At 29.7% G+C, this 23,343-nt stretch overlaps 1 protein-coding gene across 6 annotated transcripts in view; it reads left to right on the top strand.

Moving 5' to 3' along the window:
* The window catches only part of Csmd3 (CUB and Sushi multiple domains 3), a 1,105,037-nt gene that overhangs the window by 1,002,378 nt on the left and 79,316 nt on the right, over window positions 1–23,343 (top strand). For all 6 annotated transcript variants that reach the window (XM_048802035.1, XM_048802036.1, XM_048802034.1 and 3 more), the window contains 7 exons: window positions 1,570–1,688; window positions 2,824–2,893; window positions 9,231–9,347; window positions 11,343–11,552; window positions 14,473–14,661; window positions 15,371–15,548; window positions 16,406–16,551. In XM_048802035.1, coding sequence (XP_048657992.1) covers window positions 1,570–1,688; window positions 2,824–2,893; window positions 9,231–9,347; window positions 11,343–11,552; window positions 14,473–14,661; window positions 15,371–15,548; window positions 16,406–16,551 — 1,029 coding nt within the window. The remainder of the gene's footprint in view (window positions 1–1,569; window positions 1,689–2,823; window positions 2,894–9,230; window positions 9,348–11,342; window positions 11,553–14,472; window positions 14,662–15,370; window positions 15,549–16,405; window positions 16,552–23,343) is intronic.

The following is a 23,343-nucleotide window of genomic DNA, read 5'->3' as shown; positions in this document are numbered from 1 at the left end:
TGACTACAATAATTTGATAGCAGACATAACTTCAATTTTTTATATCAATTTGTCCCTAGACCCACTTCTGTTTGTTTTTGGCTACAACAGCAGATTTGTTGATCCAATCACATTAGAAAAAAAATCACTCAGGGCCCATCTTTGAATGCCAAAGACATAATTTTACAAAATTTACACTCATGAAGCTTAAAATGGCTCAGTATTTTGATCACCATTATTAAGCAGAGAAGCCTTGGTTAATTAGAAGTCTTTAAAAATTTTTTTTTAAAAAATCTTTCTCTTGTTAATTCTATAAATATCCTGTTGATTTTATCACTTAAATGAAAATTAATCCTTAAAAAGGGATAGTATTTGTTAATATTTAACCACTCAGAGTTTTATTAATGTAAATAAAAGGTGGATATATAATTTAAGCTACAGGATTTTCAGATAGTTCAGCTTTACTTTCTTTAGTGCCCATAAACAATTGCTGAGATAAAATAAAAAATGAAGAAGGTCATCAACATACCACTGCTATGACTTACCAGATAATCTGATTAATTAGCACTATGAGACCAGAAAAATAACTTGATCAAGGAGTAATGGAATATATAAGGCATTGTCATACTTTTGGATTTATCATAGGACTGAGTTTTTAATGTATTTTAATGAAATGCATAGGTATATAATAATATATATCTTAATATATCTTGATATATTAAGATATATATTATATTGTATATATTAATATATTAATTAATATATAAAATATATATACTGTATTTTATATATTAATTAATTAATATATTTTTGAATGGTGAAAAGTTTTTCTAACTCATATAACTGTACATCAGATTAGCTTCAAAACATAACTCTTTCTCTTCCTTGTGGAACTCAAAATCTCACATATGCTAGGCAAATTATACTCCCAACTCCCTTTTAAAAATAATTGTCTTGGGCTAGGGATGTGGCTCAAGCGGTAGCGGGCTCGCCTGGCATGCGCGCAGTCCTGGGTTCAATCCTCAGCACCTCATACAAATAAAGATGTTGTGTCCCCTGAAAAGTAAAACAATAAATAAGAAAAAAATAATAATTGTCTTTTTTTAAATCTTTTTTTTTTATTGTTGATTACTTGATTTTGAGAAGGGGGTCTTGAAATTCTGAATTGAGTGACCAATATGTTTCTGCCTCCCAAGTAACTGGGGCCACAGGGATATGCTATAGTCCTTAGCTTTATTTCATTTTATTCTCACAATAAATTATTTTCCTTTCCCATTTGGCAATTTTATTTTAGAAATTTTTATTTTATTATCAGGAATTTTTATTTTTTCAGTAGCATACTATTAGGCCTGGAGTTAGAAACAAACGTAAATGTAATCGCAGGGCTATTTAATGGTTGGTGTTATAACAATTCAAAAGATATAGTTTTATAATGGACTTCAAATGTACATTTAAGTTGAATCTTGTTAGTACAGAAAGTTATCAATGTGAAATCTACTTTGATATAACATCAATACCCAATTTTGGCAAATTTTGCATAATGTCTTCTGCTTTTGAAGGTTATTTAGATTATTATCATTATGTTCTTAGCAATTGGTTTGGACTCCTGTCCTGAGCCACAAACTCCTAGCAGTGGAATTAAGATTGGAGACAGATATATGGTTGGTGATGTGGTATCCTTCCAGTGTGATCAAGGCTATTCTCTTCAGGTAAATCTGTTTTAAATTGTAGTTTTGCTTTTCATTATTCTTTCAGAATAGTTTAACAGATTAATGATTGATAATCCACAGGCTTTACAACAATCTTGATCCTGAGTTGCTTAATTTAGCCTTAAGTTAGAGTGTTCAATTTATTAGTAAAATACATGCATGAAAAAAAGTGCTAGAATATACTAAATTTGTTTTGTTTTGTGTTTGCTCTTTTGGAAGTGATCCAGAAGTGAGTTATTAATCAACATTTATCTTTACTTCTGTCTCTATTTAGATAGGATAGTGAGAATTAAACTCCTGATACCTAGAATTTGAAAGTGAAATGAAGTACTACTTAAAGTATTAAATGAAACTTCCATGATAATAAATCTTCAAATTAGCAAAAAACTACTCCAAATACATTTTGCTGATATGCTTTTGTATACATGTACTGATCCTCTTTGTAAGGATTTTTGGAGGGTCTCATGTTTATTGTATCATAAAAGTCCCTGTAAAGACTAGATCTATTAAGAAATTATTCTTAAAAATGGAAATGAGAAACTATTTCATAATTTAAGTAAACAAATTTCTTAGGCAATACAAAATTACAAATTAATAATTTTTATTCTTTAAGATAGTATCACAAATAATTATTCTCAGAAGTGTAGTCAGATTTAGAAGTATAATTGGATTATTTTAGACTTTATATTTTCAAATAAAATTTAATATACTTTGACCTGTTTAATATTTTTAGAGAAGATTCTTACAGTAATTCTTTAGCATATCTCACCTTGAATATTATTAGCAGCTTATTGTAAACCACTATGTATATAGGGCCCTTTCAGTTGTGTAATCATTGCAATGACTTAGTAGAATATCTTTTTATAGAAAAATATTAAAGCCACCTTTTAGTGTGATATGAAGTCTTAATTTTTTTCTACCAAGATCATGCAGTTATTTTTTACATTTTATCACTAATACACATAATTACCTTTCTTACTTTAAATCATAATGATGTTTCCAATAAAAGTTGAAATATATGTAAAAATGATAATATATATCTACACATTTATTTTCATAATAATCAATCACTATAATGCATTTAATTTGGACTTTTTATAAATGTATACTGAGTCACATTGTCTTATTTATATAGGGTCACTCTCACATTACATGTATGCCTGGACCAGTAAGAAGATGGAATTATCCAATCCCAATTTGTTTGGGTAAGTTAAAAGAATATATATGATTTATAAGCTTCATATAATTTTAAGTACATACTCTGGGGGCTGGGGATGTGGCTCAAGCGGTAGCGTGCTCGCCTGGCATGCGTGCAGCCCGGGTTCGATCCTCAGCACCACATACAAACAAAGATGTTGTGTCCGCCGAATACTAAAAAAAAATAAATATTAAAATTAAAAAAAAAAAAGTACATACTCTGTATATCATGTTCAAACACATAATTTGCCTCTTCTTACTTTTTGAAAAAGATATTTTGAAATAAGCATTTCATTATTTTAAAGGTTTTAAACTCTTGCAATTTTTAACCCTAAATTTCTGTTTCAACAGATGAGTTAAAACTGTAGAAACTGAGAGAATTTGTATGTTTTAATTACCCTTACAGGGTTTACTCAGAGTGCCATGATAAAAATACCTATAATATGTCAAAAATAAGTAAATACCTTATTGCTTACAATTGAGCCAGAAAGATAAGAAACCTGAAGAATCTTCCAAAGGGCACATGATACCGCTGAGATGTATTCAGTGGTGACAGGCAATATAAAGAGTATATCAAAAGGGAACCTGGGTCCTTTGAAAGGAGAGCTTCCATGTGAGGAGGGGATACTGGGGATTGAACTCAGGCACACTCAACCACTGAGCCACACCAACAGTCCTATTTTGTATTTTATTTAAAGACAGGGTCTCACTGAGTTCCTTAGCGCCTTGCTGATACTGAGGCTGGCTTTGAACTCACTATCCTTCTGTCTCAGCCTCCCGAGCCACTGGAATTGGAAGCATGGGGTACTGTGCCTGACTAACCCTAATTTTTTGATCTAAATTAATTGTCCTTCCAAATTTTTTATTTATTATTTCTGTCCATCCTTTACTTTTTTGCCTTTTCCTCATTTTTGGTAGCTATGTGCAACCATTAATATTCTGGGCTCTACAGAATTTGAAAAAAGAATGTGATGTACGGATTCCTACCTTCAAAATATTCATTTACCATTTGGCATGGTAGAAATAAGTGAAATTAATTTAAAACAGAATAGTTAGTGTTAAATGTTGCCATTGATTACACTATAGAATTTCAGAAAAGGTAGAAAAGTAACTGAAATTATTGGAAAATAATTTTCTTTTGTTCCTCCAAAATATCTGGCAGATTGCTTATTTTCTGGTTCACAAATCTGTAACTTTCTTATCTGATGACTAGAGTTTTAACATTGTTTGAATCAGCCTCCTATCTTCAATATCTCCTATAGTTTTACATAGAATTTTATAATTAAGCATAATTAAGATACATGGAAAAAGAAGATATCCCTTTCTGGGTTGTAAAAAGACACAAGCAAAAGAATTTGCACTACTTATGGCTACCTCCTCCTGAGTCTTCTCATGGTTTTCCTTCTTCGACACTGTTGATGTCTCTTCCTGTTAAGTTGAGCCAGTCCAATAGAATTGGCCTCATTCAACATTAATTACCTCCCTAAAGGCCCTGTTTCCAAATAAAGTCACACAGGGGCTAGTTAGGACTTCACCATACAAATTTAGTCTATAATAGCTATGACATTGTACATAATTCTATGTGGAAAGTATTAGAAAATTATATTAAGAGTAATTATTTTTAAATGGCAAAGATATGGAAAGCCCTCAGACTTAGGATGGGTGATATTTTTAAAGGTATTATTTTTAGGTATTATATGTAATTTATAAATGTATACTGTGCCAATTGAAAAACTACACATACAAATATAGTTCCTTATTGTGAACATTTATATGCAAAGTTGATGTTGATTGCAAATGTTAGTATACTATGTAAATAAGTCTTGTGTGTATGTATTGAGTATAAAAATTGATATTATAGAAGTACAAAGAACAAAATAAATTATGTTTATTTTTATGATATGAGAAACATGAGTTCAGTTTTTTGTTCATTACTATACCCCATCATCTACTATGATTCTCAAATAGGCATCTGATAGATAATATTGTAAAATGTACAATATAAAGATTTGGGTTGCTACAACATATGCATATTTATGTTTTCTTTCTTAATATTAACTTATACAAATTTCTAATTCCATAACATATTTTCAAAATAACTTCCTAGAGCTGAGCCTATAATTATCTAACTTGTATTAGAGTCTCATTTTTTTCTACTTTCAAACATAATACTAAATAAGTGTTTTTCAGATGCTTTTATATATATCTATTTGTTTGCTTAGAATTTTACCTAGATTAATTATATCATTTCATATAATTGTTTAAAAACTTTAATAACTATTGTCAAACTACTTTTAGAAGTTTGTAGTAGGGCTGAAATTGTGGCTCAGCGGTAGAGTGCTTGCCTAACACATGTGAGGCCCTGGGCTCCATCCTTAGCACCACATAAAAATAAACAAATAAAATAAATGTATTGTGTCCAACTACTGCTAAAAAATAAATATTAAAAAAAGAAGTTTGTAGCAATTTAAGTAACATTCTAGTATTCTGTTATTGTTTCCATTCTGATAGATACCTAGAATCAATTATTTTTCTTAAAATTTTGTGATTTTTAGATAAAATTTTACTACATTTTTATGAAATCTGCATTTCATTGTGTATGATTAAAAGGCAAATAATGAATAGAAGTTATATTTCATAAAATCAAACTAGAAAGTTTTATTATTTGGATTAAATTATATGAAACCATATGGAATACTCAACAGACTTTGATGTCCAATATTGCTATTTTCTGATTTCAACACTAGGTAAAAGAGTTTTGTAGTATTCTTCAAGTATCTGTTTTTTCACCTGTTAAATGAGGCAACAATGTTTGCCTCATAGGTAACTATGAAAGCTATAGGAGAGAATGTGTTTAAAGTATTTAGCACTGAACCTGGAATACACAAAGCACTCAAGAGTTGTAGCTATTAAAATGAAAAATACCTATTATTTAGGGTCCAGTAATATGGAATAGATGTTTCTAAAAGAGAAATAATCATTATAATAGAATATTTGATAAGGACAATACCTGCAGTATATAATTAAATATAAAAAGGCTTAAAGCAATTCACAGTACGATCCTATTTTCATTATACCAATTTAGACACACATTTATTTATGCAGAGAAAAAGGGATGTAAATATGAGTGGTGAAATTAGAGGGCATTTTTCTTTCTTTTCTATTGTTTCTATTTTCACTTATGTATTTATTTGCTAGTGGGGATTGGATGTGGGAATTCTTTACCAATGAAAGACACCCCCAGTCTTCTTTATTTTTTTTATTATTTTTTTTAATATTTATTTTTTTTAGTTTTCGGTGGACACAACATCTTTGTTTGTATGTAGTGCTGAGGTTTGAACCCGGGTGGCACGCATGCCAGGCGAGCGCGCTACCGCTTGAGCCACATTCCCAGCCCCTCTTTATTTTTTATTTTGAGGGTGGAACTCACAGAATTGCTTGAGACTGTGATCCTCAGTCCTCGCAAGGATTCCAGGCATGTACCACCACACTATTTCTAATTTTTATATATTTATGTATTTACATTTTCTGAATGTTGAACAATTTAGCAGATAATGTAAAATACTTGCAACGAAACCACGGCCATATTGAAAAGAGATACTGAAGACAGGAGGCTGATTCAAACAATGTTAAAACTCTAGTCATCAGATAAGAAAGTTACAGATTTGTGAACCAGAAAATAAGCAATCTGCCAGATATTTTGGAGGAACAAAAGAAAATTCATAAGCTATTTTAGATATTAGATACAAAGTAGAGAGAAGAATCAAATGATTTTATCTTAGAGAACTAAGGTATGGTCATGTCCTTAACAAAAAGAATATAACGGGCCTATAAAGGAGCCTACTTGGAAGCCACTGATAACATACATGGAATTGTCATTCATGGAATGGAAGCCACAGGTACATACATGGAAATGTCTTTCGTGGAATAGGAACCTGTGAAATTGCTCACATTGATGAAATAGAAATGATACAAGAAATGATCTAGGCACAAAAATGGTTTTGTTTGGGTATTTATTTAATGTGTTTTTCATGGGTTATCATTTCAGTTTCTTACTTTTTTTGTTATTTGTTTACTCTTAATTCTCTTTCCTTTTTCCCTCTCTGATTTTGAAATTTTATTTTCAGGTGGGTGGCCAGTGCAGAGAACAGGATTTTAGCATCATATCTAGAGAGTGGGGAAATAGAATTAGAAGGACGATGATTTGGAATTGTGAGAGTGAAAAATAAAAAAAAATTGCTCTTGTCTTTTATTAAAAATTAAGAACGAAGCAAAGCAAACTGCAAATTCAATTTTTTCAGATTTTTTTTTGCACATAAAGGGTTTATTTTAAATGTTTTAAGGATAGGATAGAGTTACATTATAATTATAAAAATCACAGAGTTAACAGATTTTTATTGTGTATACTTCTAAATGCAGAAAACAGGGCACTGTCTACACATTGTATAGAATAGATTTAAAATTAAAAATGAATTCAAGCTTACCTAGTCTTGAAATGTAAATACAAAGACCTCTGCACTAATGATGGAAAATACAAAGAGCACAGCATTTTCAAGGAACCACACTCATTTCAATCATAATTAGTCATAATAATTGTTTCTGGTTTGTCTCTGGAGAACTTTCATTTTTTTAAGATAATCAGTTTAAGAGTGTTTTTAGGCACTAGAATTTGTGACAATCAGGATAGTCTTCAAATAGGTCTACAGTATTCAGAGATTCAAGCCCAATACACTAGGGATTTGGTACATAAAACAAGAATATAAATGAAATCGGATTTAGAATTAACTGATTTTTTTTTAAAAAATTTATTTTTTAGTCACATGTGGACTCAATAACTTTATTTTATTTTTATGTGGTGCTGAGGATCAAACCCAGTGCCTCACCAGTGAGCACTCTACCACTGAGCTCTAACCCCAGCCCGTAGCTTGATTTTTTTTAAAGAATGCACAGTCCCTTCAAATGCTGCATGACATATTCAACTGGAAAATCTCCTTGTGTTGGCAAAATAGTTTTGATTGACAAAATTACTCTCTTAATTATCAGGTTTTGTGATGAATGTATGTGGACAGTTGAATTTTAGAATAATGAATTGGTAAACGTTAATAGTATATATAAGTGAAAATTCTTTTGGTTTAAGGATGAATGAACTGAGATTTTAATGGATAGAGAATTATGCAGAGTTTCATGATAATTCAAAATTTGAAAGAAAGGTCATGCATGTTACACTAAGATTTTATGTATCTCCCTAGTAAAATCTGCTTGAGGCATTATTTCTTCAGTTCAAATAGTAAAAGACAGCTGCCAAACTGGTTATTGAATATTGTACAGAACATTGATAAAATTTCTATTGTCTTTGTGATATATAACTTGAAGTTTCAGTAACTTTTTTTGTTCTTAACAAGAAATAAATGAATGAAATTGTAAATAACTGTTCTCTATAGGTTACTTTTGGACTTGATATGTAGTCATGACATTTGATTCTTTATTTAACAATTAACAGATGCACGTTTATAGACTTTCTTCAATGAGATTAAAATATGCCTGTAGAGGAAAGATTGATCACTTCAAATGTAATTAGCATTTAATATGTGTGAAATATCTATGTAAAAACATAACAAAAAACTTAACATTCTATAATTGTAATTTTTGCTTAGCCTATCAACAGCCCATATATAGGGATTCTGAAACAAGCATGCTTATAAATTCTGCTGTTTTTAATATATAACATCCTTTTGGGTTTTTTTATACCTCACTATTCTTTCTCTTCATTCTTTTAGGATAAAATAAAAACATGTATCATGTTTGATATGTAAATATCTCACATATTAGAAACTGATATTTTCCTTAAAATTCTTTACTGACCTTTCTTACAAAAAAAGGAAAAGGAAGGAAATTCTTGAAAATTATTCTCTCTTGAGTATGGCACTTAAAGCTGAAGTAGTTGGCTTGATTTTATTCTAAATTATATCATATTTGGAATGACTCAAAACATTACTAGAAGAACTTAAAAAAAAAGGAATGAACTGCTGGCTGTGGAAAAGGGGATATGTTCTTTGTTTGATTGTATTTAATGCACATGAGCAGTTATTTGTCATGCAAAAATTATTTTAACTTGTACTTATTTCCAAGGAGAGAAATATGATGACTTTTATGCTATTTTAGAAAATGCATTGCCAATTGATTATATTTGGTTACTGGTAAATGGCAAATGACTGTTGACAATATTCAAATTTATATCAGTTTTAACTCAGAGACTTGATGACAACCTAAAATGATCCAATATGCTTTTAATATAGCAAATTATTCCACAACTCTGGCTTACATGGAACCTTTATTGTTTTGCAGCTCAATGTGGTGGTGCTATGTCAGATTTCAGTGGTGTGATCCTCAGTCCTGGATTTCCTGGAAACTACCCCAGCAGTTTAGATTGCACATGGACAATCAAGTTGCCCATAGGTTTTGGTATGCATATTATTAAATTATAAGAGATTTTTCAGTAGTCACTAATTCATTCTTTTAAAAAGTATCAGTGTTTGAAAAGATTTACAAAGTATTCACAAAATACAATTTAGCTTAAGAGTACCTATAATTATATAAATTGAGGGATAAAATTTGAATAATTGTTGCTTAAGCCAAATGTATTTCACTTGTATACTTGGTTAATTGAAAGTATATGGGTATTTTCTCTTTTTTCTTATTTGTTATTTTTTCTTTCATACATGACAATAGTGGAATGCATTACATTCATAATTATCCACAGCACAGTTTTTCATAACTCTGTATATAAAGTATGTTCACGGTAAATTATAACATTATACATGAGCACTCTTATTGATTTTTTTTTGCTTTAAAATTCTTAATCACCTTTATGATATTTTTAATTTTTTTTTGTTTGTAGATAGATACAACATCTTTCTTTCTTTCTTTATATATGGTGCTGAGGATTGAATTCAGAGCCTCACACATGCTAGGAAAGTGCTCTACCACTGAGCTACAACCCTACCTATCTTATTAGTTATTTTAACAAAAATATTGTACGTATTTATGTACAACAAGACATTTTAAAATATGTGTACACTATAGAAGGGCTAAATTTGTTAATATGAATTACCTCACATTCTTATCATTTTTTTGTACATTTAAAATCTATTCTTAGCAATTTGGAAAATACATTTTTATTTATTAATTATAGTCACCACATTGTATAATAGATCTCTTGAACATTTTTTCCCCTATCCAATTGAAATTTTAAACATTTTGACTTAGTGTATCCTAATACCTACTTCCCTTCACTCTCCAGGAACAGCAACCTAATATCTGCTTCTATAAGTTTACCTCTTTTAGATTCCACATAAAAGTGGGATCATGTGACTTTTGTTTTCATTACTGGCTTATTTCACTTAACAAATGTTTCCACGTTCATTCATGTGTCATAAGTGATAATTATTTCTTCAATTTTGAAGGCTAAATTCATTATATGTATAATCTTTATTCATTATATATATTTATATGTCCATATATTTATGTCTATATATTTATATGTCTCTATATATGTATATATGCATATACATATATATATACATATACATCTAAATACATATACATATATATCTCATATATGTGTGTGTATATATATGTATGTATATATATATCTATATATAATGATCTTTATCCATTCATCTATTGCTAGACAGTATATTCCTTATCTTGGCTATTATGAAAAATGCTGCAACCAATGAACATGTTATACAGATATCTCTTTGACATACTGATTTCAATTCCTTTGGATATATCCCAGTGTGGAATTTTGGGAATATATGGTAGATCTAAATGGATAACCTGTGTTAGATCTGTATAGCAATGATACATTCAACATATATTTCATGTATAATTGTTTGTGTAACTCTTATTACCATGAGCAAATAGTACATAGCTAAATTATTTTCTGGTAATCTCTTGAGTTCACACATTTTCTCTGTAAATAAATTAGATTTAGAAATTTCCAAATAGTAAATGTATCCTAATGCTAGATATAAACACACATTTAGATATTATACCTTTCTAATTCTAATGATATCATTTCCAATATTGAATATTACAATTATATGGAGCATTTAGGAAATTTTTCTTAATCTTGCATTACTAATATATTACGATACAGCATTTTCAAATCCCATGAGCCTGTTAATGAATATAATGAGGGGATTAATTGAGGGTAGATTTGTTCATTAAATCCCAGAAGACTAGAATGAGTGGGTACTCATTGAAGAAACATAGAAAAGCTAATTATTCTGGGTAGATAGCAAACTAAAGGCTCAGACCTTGAAAGTGTGCCTCTACAACTAGATGGAAGCATATCCAAGTATACTGATATAAGAGTCTGCATGTGTATGTGTGTGTTTATGTCAAATGTGGTTAAAAGTAAAGTAATATTAGATATTTCTTTTTCTTTTCCAGGTGTACACCTCCAGTTTGTAAATTTTTCCACAGAAACTATACATGATTACTTGGAAGTAAGAAGTGGATCCTCAGAAACTAGTACTGTAATTGGCAGGCTTAGTGGTCCTCAAATACCATCTTCCTTATTCAGCACAACCCATGAAACCAGCTTGTACTTTCATAGTGACTATTCACAAAACAAACAAGGGTTTCACATTATATATCAAGGTGAGAGGAATGAAGAAAAATGAAAACTTATTTAAGCTCTATTTGCAATTTAAAATCGTTAACCAAATATAAGTATTTTCTGAATTCTGTCTCAGAAGGGAAAGGGACTTAAACCAAGGCAAACTTCAATAAGGAAGATTTTTTAAATAATGCAGCTCTCAGGGAACTGTACAGGAAAATGATGTCTTTCTGAGGCCTTAGAAAATCATAGCCAGGGAAAAAAGATTGAGTTCACCTTAAGTTAATACACAGTTACATGTTAAGCAAGGCAGGAAAATTAAGCAAGGCAAACTGGAAATCAAAGATTTATCTTTGCTTTTATATCAAATTGAACATTTTGAAAAGATATAGAATTATTCTTGTACATTAAATTTTTTCTTTACTTTGTGAAAGAATAAAACCACATTCCTTGATTTGCTCTATTGCAATGAAAATAAAAAAATAAATACCTTGATAGTCATATTACCTTAGAACTGTCTCATATAAAGCTGCTGCATGATCTTGAGCAAGATTTTTATCCCTTTTGAATGTAGGCTTGCACTGAGGCAGAGCTAAGCTAAAATGCTGATGGTCTCTATTCAATCTAATGTAGCATCAGTCTTGACCCTCATTTCATAATATAACTAGTTATCATACCTTCCAAATATGTCATGTTTAATTTTGTATTATAGAATACATGTAAGGCATATACCATGATGCGTATTATTAACAATTATGCAGTACATTTTAGCAATTTTATTATGCTATTGTTTCTGATCTTAAAAGTAAATTCTGTTCAAATTAAATATTTAAAGTTATGATGAAATTCTACACAATGTAGCTTTAGCAACTGTAATTAATCAAAGCATCTTGAAATTTTGTTGCATATCTGCCTGATTATTAAAGGACTTTATGAGCTTGTGATACTTTTGAATGTAAGCTCCCTGAGAACAAGGACTTGGTATTATTCATTGATGTATCTGAAGTGCCTAGAACATAAGAACACTAGGAGTCATCTCTACCACCTCTTAGTATGGAATTACCAATATTAAAAAAATAATAATAATCATTTTAAACAGAATAGGATAACTAAGATTTACTCTTTTTCTTTGTTGCATGAAGGCTCAAAATCATAGTTGTAATGCCCTCTAGAAATTTAACCATCCTATGCCAAGCTCTGCTGTTCACTTATATTGGCTTCATTTTCTTTTTCCTACCCTCATTTTGCTTCTGCCACTCAAAGTAATGTTATTCAAATGATGTGAAACTAGAATTTAAACTTTTTATTTGTCAGTTTTTCCTTGAAAAAAAATCATTATTGACATAATAGAAGTATAAAAGAGAAAACATTGTTCTACTGTTATTGACATTAACATTATTGACATAAACCATTGTTTATGACAATGACTAGATACAATTTATGAATCACATAAAATTTAAAACTATTTTCTTTAATGGAATTTTAAAGAAGTTGATGTTATGTGTATAGTTATATATGAATCTATATAACTTACTAATTTATTTTTTGATTGATATTGTGTAGACTTTTAGAGCATTCTGAATTTTATAAAAATGCATAGTATACAATTAAGTATTCCCTTCTAATGAAAAACGTGATTGTAAAATTAGTGATATTACTAGAAATATTAGGTTTATTAAGTCCTATGTTGTATGTAATACTAGGATGAGAACTTTTGTTTTGAACATTTAAAATCTGGTTCCTACACTTTCTTTATTAAGCTGGAAAGAATACAAACAAGAACATTGTATGAATTTTTGTAGGATCATACATTTGTCTGAGTCCCTTTCTATTAAAATGCTTATTTAAATATCATTGAAAATTTAAAGGGATTATTTAATAGAATAATATGTCCCAACCCCCAATGATAAAATTATATGTATTGGCCTTACATTGGGTCTGACATATTTTAGTGTATGGATCATTACTTAAAGTGAGAGACAGATTAAGAATAAAAGCACCTAATATTTTTAAAGATTTTATTCATTCTAAAACCTCTAGTTATAAATATTGTAGTTATATTTTAATAAACAATGGGATAACTTATTCATATTCAAATGTAATTTTTATTTGAAGAATATATAATTTTAATGGTCTACAGCAAAATAATTTCTGGTTGTCAGCCACTTAAATTCTATTAATTAGAATATAAATTTCAACTTCTAAATAGTAAAGTCATAAACACTTACATGAGTATATAACATGTTCATAAGTTTAAATTCATTCAGCAGTGTTTATCAAGTACATACTGTGTGAAAGGAAATGAGCAAGGCTTTAGGATACAGTGATAAACAACAACAACAAAATAGCAACTCTTATCTCATATAGAATATAAAACAAGAGGAGTATGAACAAATAAACAGTTATGCCTCAGTACCAAAAATCACAACAATAGATATACAAAGTTTAGTTTCTACTAGAGGAAAATTTTTCCTAGAACTTTATTTTACTAAATGAGTCTCTGAAGAAATCTAACAGAGGGATATTGAGGTCTATTTTTAGAAAAAAATTCTAAAAATTTTAAGAAGGCTCAGAATTTGACTTATACCTACACTTATTTTATTCTCTGTTCATGCAACATAACCAAGAAGCGATTGCATTCTAATGAAGAAAATCAGAATATGTTTGATTAAAATTATGACTCTAGGAGGAGTTTACATTTTCATTCAGGTTTATAATTTAGATAGCACAAATGGGTGAAGAAACTGATTCATTTTTTATAAATTGTACTAACCTTTAAATATGAAAATTACAGCTATTAGAAGAAATTCTTATCACTGTCTTTAACAGCATTTATTATAAATAATAATTACTATTTATAACTAACTATAAGCAGCATCACATATATTCATAAGTTGCTAATACTATTCATCTATGGTCTCTGAAATTCAGAAAAGATAATGTCTTCATTATTTTTTCTAGCTTATCAATTGCAAAGCTGTCCTGATCCACGCCCATTTCGAAATGGTTTTGTGATTGGCAATGATTTTACTGTGGGTCAAACCATTTCATTTGAATGCTTCCCAGGATACACACTAATTGGAAATTCAGCTCTCACATGCCTTCATGGAGTCAGTCGTAACTGGAATCATCAACTTCCAAGGTGTGAAGGTATGTTTCTAAATTGAAGCTATCTTTTCGTGATAAACATTTGTGTTCAGTAATTCTTGCATTGACATTTTTCCTTGTCTTCTTCTTCCAATAGTATGCTACATACATAGTCTCCTTTTCAGTTGAAGAATTAATCAAAGAAAACCAAACCTAAAGCTCCTTAATAAATAACTGGTTTTATCAGTATTGACAGGGGTCTTAACCTTCCCCATTGGAATGAAAATAAAATCAACTAACACTTTAGAAATTTTCTTTTGTGTGTATGGAGTTGTGCATGTGGATGTATTTAATAGTCATTATTATAAGCTAATAGCCCAGATACCACTACTAAATTTGAGTTCCTTCCCATAAAAAAATGTTTTAAATGTAAAGGCCTTGAACCTCTTGTAAGGCATTATACATATACATGATATGATATAAAAATATCAAAGAGTTTGCATTGATATAAAGTATTAAAAAAAGAACAGAAAATATAAATTACCAATTTTGTGATGATTAATGATAGCAAACATATAGCACACCTCATGTTGAGAAACAAAGTTGTACTATATTGTTTTCCATTTTGCCAACTTCATTTTATATACTGTAAAGTAAAAAACACAAAACAGACGTAACTTATACTACATAAGAAATACTATATATTTGTTGTTTTCTTCATTTTCTGTTTATTGTTATTTTTTAACATTTGATTTTATGTCTTTTTCCATAGCTCTTTGTGGTGGGAATATAACTGCAATGAATGGCACTATTTATTCTCCTGGGTATCCAGATGAATATCCAAACTTTCAAGATTGCTTCTGGCTCGTAAGAGTACCCCCTGGGAATGGAATCTACATCAATTTTACTGTCCTTCAAACAGAACCAATCTATGATTTCATTACTGTATGGTAAGCAAGGACCATTGTTATTGATTGATTCAACTATATTAAGAGCAAAACGAGGTAGGATGAAAATATATCACAATCCTCTGTTACAAATTCCCATCTGATATTTAAGTTGGTGTGAGTAAATGAAGGTGACAGTATGTGTTTTTGCAAAATGAGAAAACAATAGAAGTAGACTTTGGCTTATCTGCCTCATGAGTTAGCTAAATATTGTAGAACAAAAGCTTCATAGATTAAAGAGATTTAAAGTTATCATTATTAATGTGCTAAAACAGACAATTAACAGAGTTAGTTTTAAAAGGTTCTTTGTTTACAAAAACTGATAAAGTTCAAGAATCTATATTCAAATCACAATTATTTAATATAGCTATTTAATTACCATCATAACAATTTATTATAAAATAGTATAATTGCATATTATTATTCTATCAATTAAAACTTCATTTAAAAGTGAAGAGATTTCTGACTCATTGACAAACAAAACTACTGTCTGAATTCTAAATCTAACCATCTGTGACTTTTGAGATTGTTGCTGAAGAAAATGAAAGGGTGGCAATTCTGAAGCATTTAAGAAAATCTTTTGGTCAAAAACCAAACACCATGTATTGATCACAATGAATATAGGTGTATTTCACTGAGGTAGAAGACTGATCTGTTTTTATATTCTACATTCTAAAATATGTTATCACCTATATAGTAATAAAATATGCCAATGTTTTGTTGCTTATTGATTATTTTATCAGTTTCATCTTTATTGTTAAAATAGTAATATAAGTATAAAAAATACTTTCATTGAGCTTAGTTTAAAACTCTCCAAAAAACTAATCTTAATCTCACCTCCTTCTCCATTCTCCTATTAGGGATGGACCTGACCAAAATTCACCTCAAATTGGGCAGTTCAGCGGAAACACTGCCTTGGAATCAGTCTACAGCACTTCAAATCAGATCCTAATCAAATTCCACAGTGATTTCACAACAAGTGGCTTTTTTGTGCTCAGTTATCATGGTTGGTATTATCTAAGTGTTTCTCTTTTATTTGATGCTGTTTAACTTGTCCTAGAGAAAAAAAAAAAAAAAAAAACCATGAATGCAATACATTTTTAACCAGTGATTGAAAGATATTAAAATTTGACACATTGTCACTTCAGCATTCCAAATACATTAACTTGCAAAGGATGACCTCTTCTATGTATATAGAGATATTAAAATATGAGCACATGGATATAGATAATAAATCAGTCAGTAATTACCCAGTGGAAAATAATAATTTTTTGCATGGAAACCAATAAAATAGAACCAGCTGTTCATATTTTATTGCATGTAATTTGGAGACATCAATAGACTTTTTCTGTGAAAAATGTTTAATCTATTCAACCTGCTGTGAATTTTTCTAAAATTAACATCCAGTGTCTTTATGCTTTGGATCACATAACTCATTCATTTATAATCTTGTTTCAAAAGTGTATCTATTCTGGAATCTTAGCATTTTAACTGACTATTCCAGTTCATTAAGTTCATAGCTTCTACTCCTGTGGTATAATTTATGGAGTCTCAATTTAAGTTCTTTATATAGAATTGTTCTTGGTTCTACCTTCATAACATTAACTTTTTGAAAGGACATTGAGAGGGTTTTACAAAGGTGTTTCTTTATTTCCTTTATCCCAAATTGATTATATTCCATCTTAAATAAGAAAATGTTCATTTACCTGGTTACATCCCTTTATTGAGTGTAACTGTAGTTTAATAAAAAAAAAAAAACACACATTCTGCCTCAAATAACCTTTATACAAATGCTGTATTTCACTGAACCAATAATCTACTAAATTTACCAGTTATATGAAAATTTGAAGATGAATATATGCCATGTCCATTACACTGCTATACAACATGATCTTTTTAAAATGAAGTAATGAATTTTTAGACTCAAAGCTGATATTCCAAGAGCAATGGTATGTCAAATGTTATTGTCTTCCAAATCATTAAAACATATTGGTATAGAAATAGAGAATTTACTATAAAACATTTGAGTTCTTTAGTCTCAGTATTTGTCAGCCAGTTAGATGGTATCTAGTTAGTTTCTCCTTAGTGACCCATAGCCAGCAGAACTGAATGTGATCACAGCACAGCCAATTAGAAAGTAGGGTATACAATTCAACTTTTTGTGGGGCTATTTATTTCTTTAATAACTCTTTTTATCTTTTTTTTCTGATGAATTGATCATTGATGCTGGTAGTTTATAGTTACAGCCTAATACTGAAACAATAGCATTTTTACTTGATTGATGATCATAATTCTGGAGCCAGTAAATAACCATTAAGATCAAAAGATAAATGAATGAATTGTGTTCTTTCTTCATGAATCTCTGCCTAAATTTTTATTATTTTGTATACTGCCTAAATAAGTCATAAAGAAGAGACTATTCATTGATGGACTATAAATATCCATAAGATAATTTTATATGAAGTGTTAAGTTCTTACAAAATTTAGGAGGCATTTCGAAGTGAAAATATTGTCAGAAGAAAAGATGTCAGCATTTGTGCATGAAATCTGTTTAGAAAATATGTGGGTGACAGACTTATGCATAACTACATAAATATGAATGTAGATTTATGTGGATGCATGTGACTATACAAACATATATTATCATTCTTTTCATTTGACTTTTGCAACTTGCTTTTGGGTTATGTTCAACATAAATAGAATAGCTTAGGGATAAAGTAGATCAAATATATGCTTAGCACTTTTTTTCCAGTTGACTTTGGACAAGTTATCCTTTGGTCTTCACTTTCCTCAGCTGATAAACAGCATGAATGGATTGTTGAGGGGCTAAAATGAGATACTGTATGTATATAATTTATTCCAGTTACTGGCATATATTATGTTAATTCATATGAAATTATTGGTAAAAATATTAAGTATTAACAATTTTGTATAGCACAATCCTAAAAATTAATATCACTGTTACTATTATGTATGTTAAAGAATTGGAGACAATAAATAATGTACAGATCACATAATGCCTGAAAAAAATAGATGTTTAGTAATATTTGCTTCCATATCATATCTTGTTTCACATTTTAGATTTTATAATAGTGGATTTATTTTCATTTATGTTTATACTTCAGATTTTATAATAAAACACAATGCCAGATCTTAAATGCTTAAATGCCAGAAGCCTAATGAATGCTTAAACCCCATATCTGTGATTTTACCCAAACCTTAAAACAACTTGAAAATTTGGAAATATAGAATTCATGTTAAAAATTGATCAATACCTTAAATTCCTCTGAATGTAATAAAATGTTTGCTAAAGTGCTGGTTTCATTCTGACTCACCTTTTCTAGAATGCTTCATGTTTACATTAAGTCAGACTTAAGTTGCCTTATTATGACCTTCACTCAGTCTTACTTATCAATTCCCATTTCAAAGTGAACTCTCATGAGTGAAATATTAGCCAAGTCATTTAATATTTTTTGATAGGTAAGCCAGGTAGATAATTCATTATATAACACTTATTTTAAGTGATGATGTATGCCTAAACTTGGAATAGATTACTTTTTCACCCAGTTTTGTTTAAATTCTACTAATTCATTTGTTACTTTTGTTATGCTCCATCTGTAAGTCAAAAGTGAGTTTTTCAACAAGTTGTTTATTTTATAAATTTGACAGTTCAAGCTTTTCATGTATTTCTGTAAAGTCATATTTATCATTTAGGTTTTACTTACTTTATTTTTAGTGTTCTTGAAAAGAAAAAAAAAATGGTTTCCCCTATCTAACTGACTTCCAATATGAGAACAAGCTAGTCTTCTTTTATAAAATGCTGTCTTCTGTCTTTCATGATCAAAATAACATTCATAAAAAGCTTTGTCCCCAGTATTGCAAAGGAAAAAAAAAAAAAAGAACTTTGCAAACTAAAGTTCTGTGTAATGAAAGGAGAAAAAAAAGGAAAGGTATGAATGTTGAGGTACTTTACCTCAAATGTCCCATTTTTTTTCTTTTGAAGAAATGTTTTTGTCTTTCTCTTTATTGCCATTATTGTTATTCCTTAAAATATCAAGATGGGGCTGACATAATGAATAATAATGCTCAATTCTAATTAATGACCCCCTGAAAGCAAATTATACAAAATGCATTTTAGTGGAATTGTTTCAGACAGTGACTTTATGTAATATTCACTATAATAGTGATAGCCGCCATATACTGAAAATTTAATATGCTGGACATTCTGCTAGGTGCTTTCCATATATTATTGCTAATTTTCATAAGAAGTCCATAAGGTAACTATTAGTATTGCCATTTTGCTAATGAAAGATCTGAATGAAAAATTAAGTAACCAGCATAAAGTCACAGAATTAATAAAAGAAAGGCTGCCTAGAATAGAAATTGTGCAGAGATATAAATAGGTCTACTGATTTCCAAAGCTTTTCTGTTTGAAAAATGAAAACAACAAGAATACAATAATTGCCTAAATTTATTTGGTTCTTACCAAGTGATAGGCTGTGTCCTAAGCAGGCATTATCTCATGAATATAGTATATTTGATGTTATGTAAACTTAATTTTTCACTAAAATTTTAGCCAAAATGATTTTCCTTTTAAGCAAGATGCTGTGTCACCTTATTTCCTAGAAAATACCATTCCTGATTATGAGTTGCACCTTCAAATTTCTTGATGCTTCTCTTCTGAAAGACCTACCAGCTAATAATAGTACATCATTTGATTTACCACAACTCAGTGTGGTCTTTATAGTTTTCAACATATGATTTGGTTTCTGTGCCAAGAAAAAAATGAGTTTTATTGGAGTCAACTTATACCAACCAATATAACCTGGAGAATACAGTAGGAATATATGGTTATTAACTTAAGATGTGTAAGTCCATTGTAAGATGTGTAAATCCATTTCCCGGATCTCCTCTTTTTTAATTATTGGAGAATTAGGGAAACTCAATTTGTCTACCAAAAGATTTTCTTAGACAATTGTCTAAGAAATTAGACAGTTTCTTCAGTGTTTCACTCTATCTGAGTTTTGCTTTCTGAAGTTTTAGTTATCCATGGTCAACTGCGATCAGAAGATATTAAATGCAAAATTCCAAAAATAAGTAATGCACAAGTTTTTTAATAATTCTTATTTATTTTTCTCTTTTCACATTTTTATTGGTACATGATAGTTGCGTATGTTGATGGTATTTGTTGTTACATATTCATACATACTCACAATACAACAATATAAGTTGGTCAATATCACTTTCCGGCATTTCCCCCTCCTTTTCCTCCTCCCACCCTGTTTCGTTTCCTCTACTGATCTCCCTTTTTCTTTTTCCTCTTCAGTTTTTACATATGAAAGAAAACATAAGATTCTTGACCTGAGTTTTGCATATTTTGCTTAATGTAGTGGTCTCAAGTTCCATCCATATTCCTGCAAATGTCATAATTTTATATTTTTTAATACTCCATTGTGTATATATACCACATTTTTTTTTTATCCATTCATCCATTGGTGGACACCTAGGCTATTGTGAATTGTGCTGCTGTAATCATGGGTATGCATGTCTCACTATAGTATGAGGACTTTAATTATTTAGTATAAATACTGAGGAGCAGTAGAGCTGAGTCATGTGATGCTTCCATGACTAGTCATTTGAGGAAGCTCTGTACTGATTTCCACATAAGTTATATAATTTACAATTCCACCAATAGCATAAAGTACTCCTTTTTATCTGCATCCTTCCCAGTATTTTTTATTATAGGTATTCTTAATGACTGCTATTTTGACTGGTATCTGAAGGATAAAATGATAAAATCTCAGTATAGTTTTTTAATTGGTTATTTTTAGTTCCATATAATATTAGGATACATTTTGACATAATTATAAAAGTATAGAATATAATTTGTTCTAATTCAGTTCTCAGAACTTCCCCTTTCCCTCCCATCTTCCCTCTCCCATTGCCTTTCTTACACTCTACCAATCTTTCCACTATTTATTTGCAGTTTTTATTTTCATTTTCTTAATTACTAATGATGTTGAACATTTTTTCATATATTCATTGGCCACTTGTATTTCTTCTTTTGAGAAACGTCTGTTCATTTCATTGATCTAATTATTATTTGGGTTAGTATTTGGTGTTAAGTTTTTTTTTAATTCTTTAATATTCTAGATATTAATTATTTGTCAGAAGAGTAACTAGCAGATGTTTTCTTACATTCCGTATGTTTTCTTTTCACATTCCTAATTGTTTCCTTTGCTGTGCAGAAGCTTTTTAATTTGTTGCCATTCTGTTTATTAACTCTTGGAATTATTTCCTGAGCTTTAAAGGTCCTACTGAGAAAGTCATTGCCTAGGATGATTTGCTGGAGTACTGATCCTACATTTTCTTAGGAGTTTCATAATTTTTGTTCTAATTCCTAGGTCTTTTTGATCCCTCTAAAGTTGAGTTTTGTTCAGAATGAGAGATAAAGGCTCTAGTTTCATTCTTCTACTTATGGAATACCAGCTTTCCCAGCCATTTCATAAAAAGGTTGTCTTTTCCCCAACTTATGTTTTTGGCATCTTTGTCAAGGATCAAATGACTGTAGATGTCTGGGTTTGTCTTTGTGTGCTCTATTTTGTACCATTGGTATATGTTTATGAGGAAAAGATAATGCCATTTATTATTCAATGCAGTTTACTATAGCTCTGTAGTATAATTTAAAATCAGGTATTATGATGCCTCTAGCATTCAGTTTTTGGCTTAGAATTGCTTTGGCTATTCTGGGTCTTCTATTCTTCAAAATGAATTTTAAGACTGTTTTTTTCTAGTTTGGTAAAGAATGTCATTTTGATGGGTATTGCATTGAATCTGTACATTGCTTTTGATAGTATGGTCATTTTAAGCAACATATTCTGCCTAACCATGAAAATGGGAGGTCTTTCCATCCTCTGGGGTCATCTTCAATTGATTTCTTCAATGTTGTATAGTTTTCTTCATTATATAGGTCTTTCACCTCCTTGGATAGATTTATTCCTAGTATTTTATTGTTTTACTTTGTTGAGTTTATTGTAAATGGAATTGTTTTTCAGCTTTATTTTTTAGCAAATTTATTTTTGGTTTACAGGAAAACTATTGATTTTTTTTTTATGCTGATATTGTAACCTGCTACTTTGTTGAATTTGTTTACTAGCTATAGCAAACTTTTGGTGGAGGTTTTTGGCTCTCCTAGGTGTAGGAAAATTTTACAATATAAATTCATAATTGTTCTTTTATTTTTAGTTAATCTTGGTAATGTCTTACTCTACCTAGTTTGTGAAAAAAATTATCATAGGTATATGCTTATAGGAAAAACATATTTATAGGACTTTCTATTATATATGGTTTCAGGCATCTACTAAGGGAATGTTAGGTTGTATCTCCCATTGATAAGTGGGGACTACTATAATATGATTCAGTAATTTGTATTCTTCATTGTTCTGTATTAGTAACTTATGTTACTAATACAGAACATAATGATGACTCATTATTTTCAAGTACTGTATATAAAAGGTCTGTGATATCTTTTAGGTCATCTTTTAAGCTTATGTTATTTTTACAATAAATGTTATATTTGGGAACAGTATATTTAACTCTGCAAAATCTTAACCTTAAAGAGACTGCTGCAAATGAGGACAGATTTTGTATAAAATATAAATCACATTACTTTTTAAGATGTGACCCCTTTTCTCACACAATCTAAAGACCTGACTTCCTTTCAAATTTCAATATAGAACACTGTCCTCAAAGGGTTTCATTGTTTGATGTCCTCAGAACTTCATTGTTCAGTCCTCAG

This window comes from Marmota marmota, unplaced genomic scaffold (assembly GCF_001458135.2).
Source record: "Marmota marmota marmota unplaced genomic scaffold, marMar, whole genome shotgun sequence".
NCBI classification, from domain to species: Eukaryota; Metazoa; Chordata; class Mammalia; order Rodentia; family Sciuridae; genus Marmota; species Marmota marmota.
The sequence above is the reverse complement of the archived record's forward strand: the minus strand, read 5'-3'. Positions and strand labels throughout refer to the sequence as shown.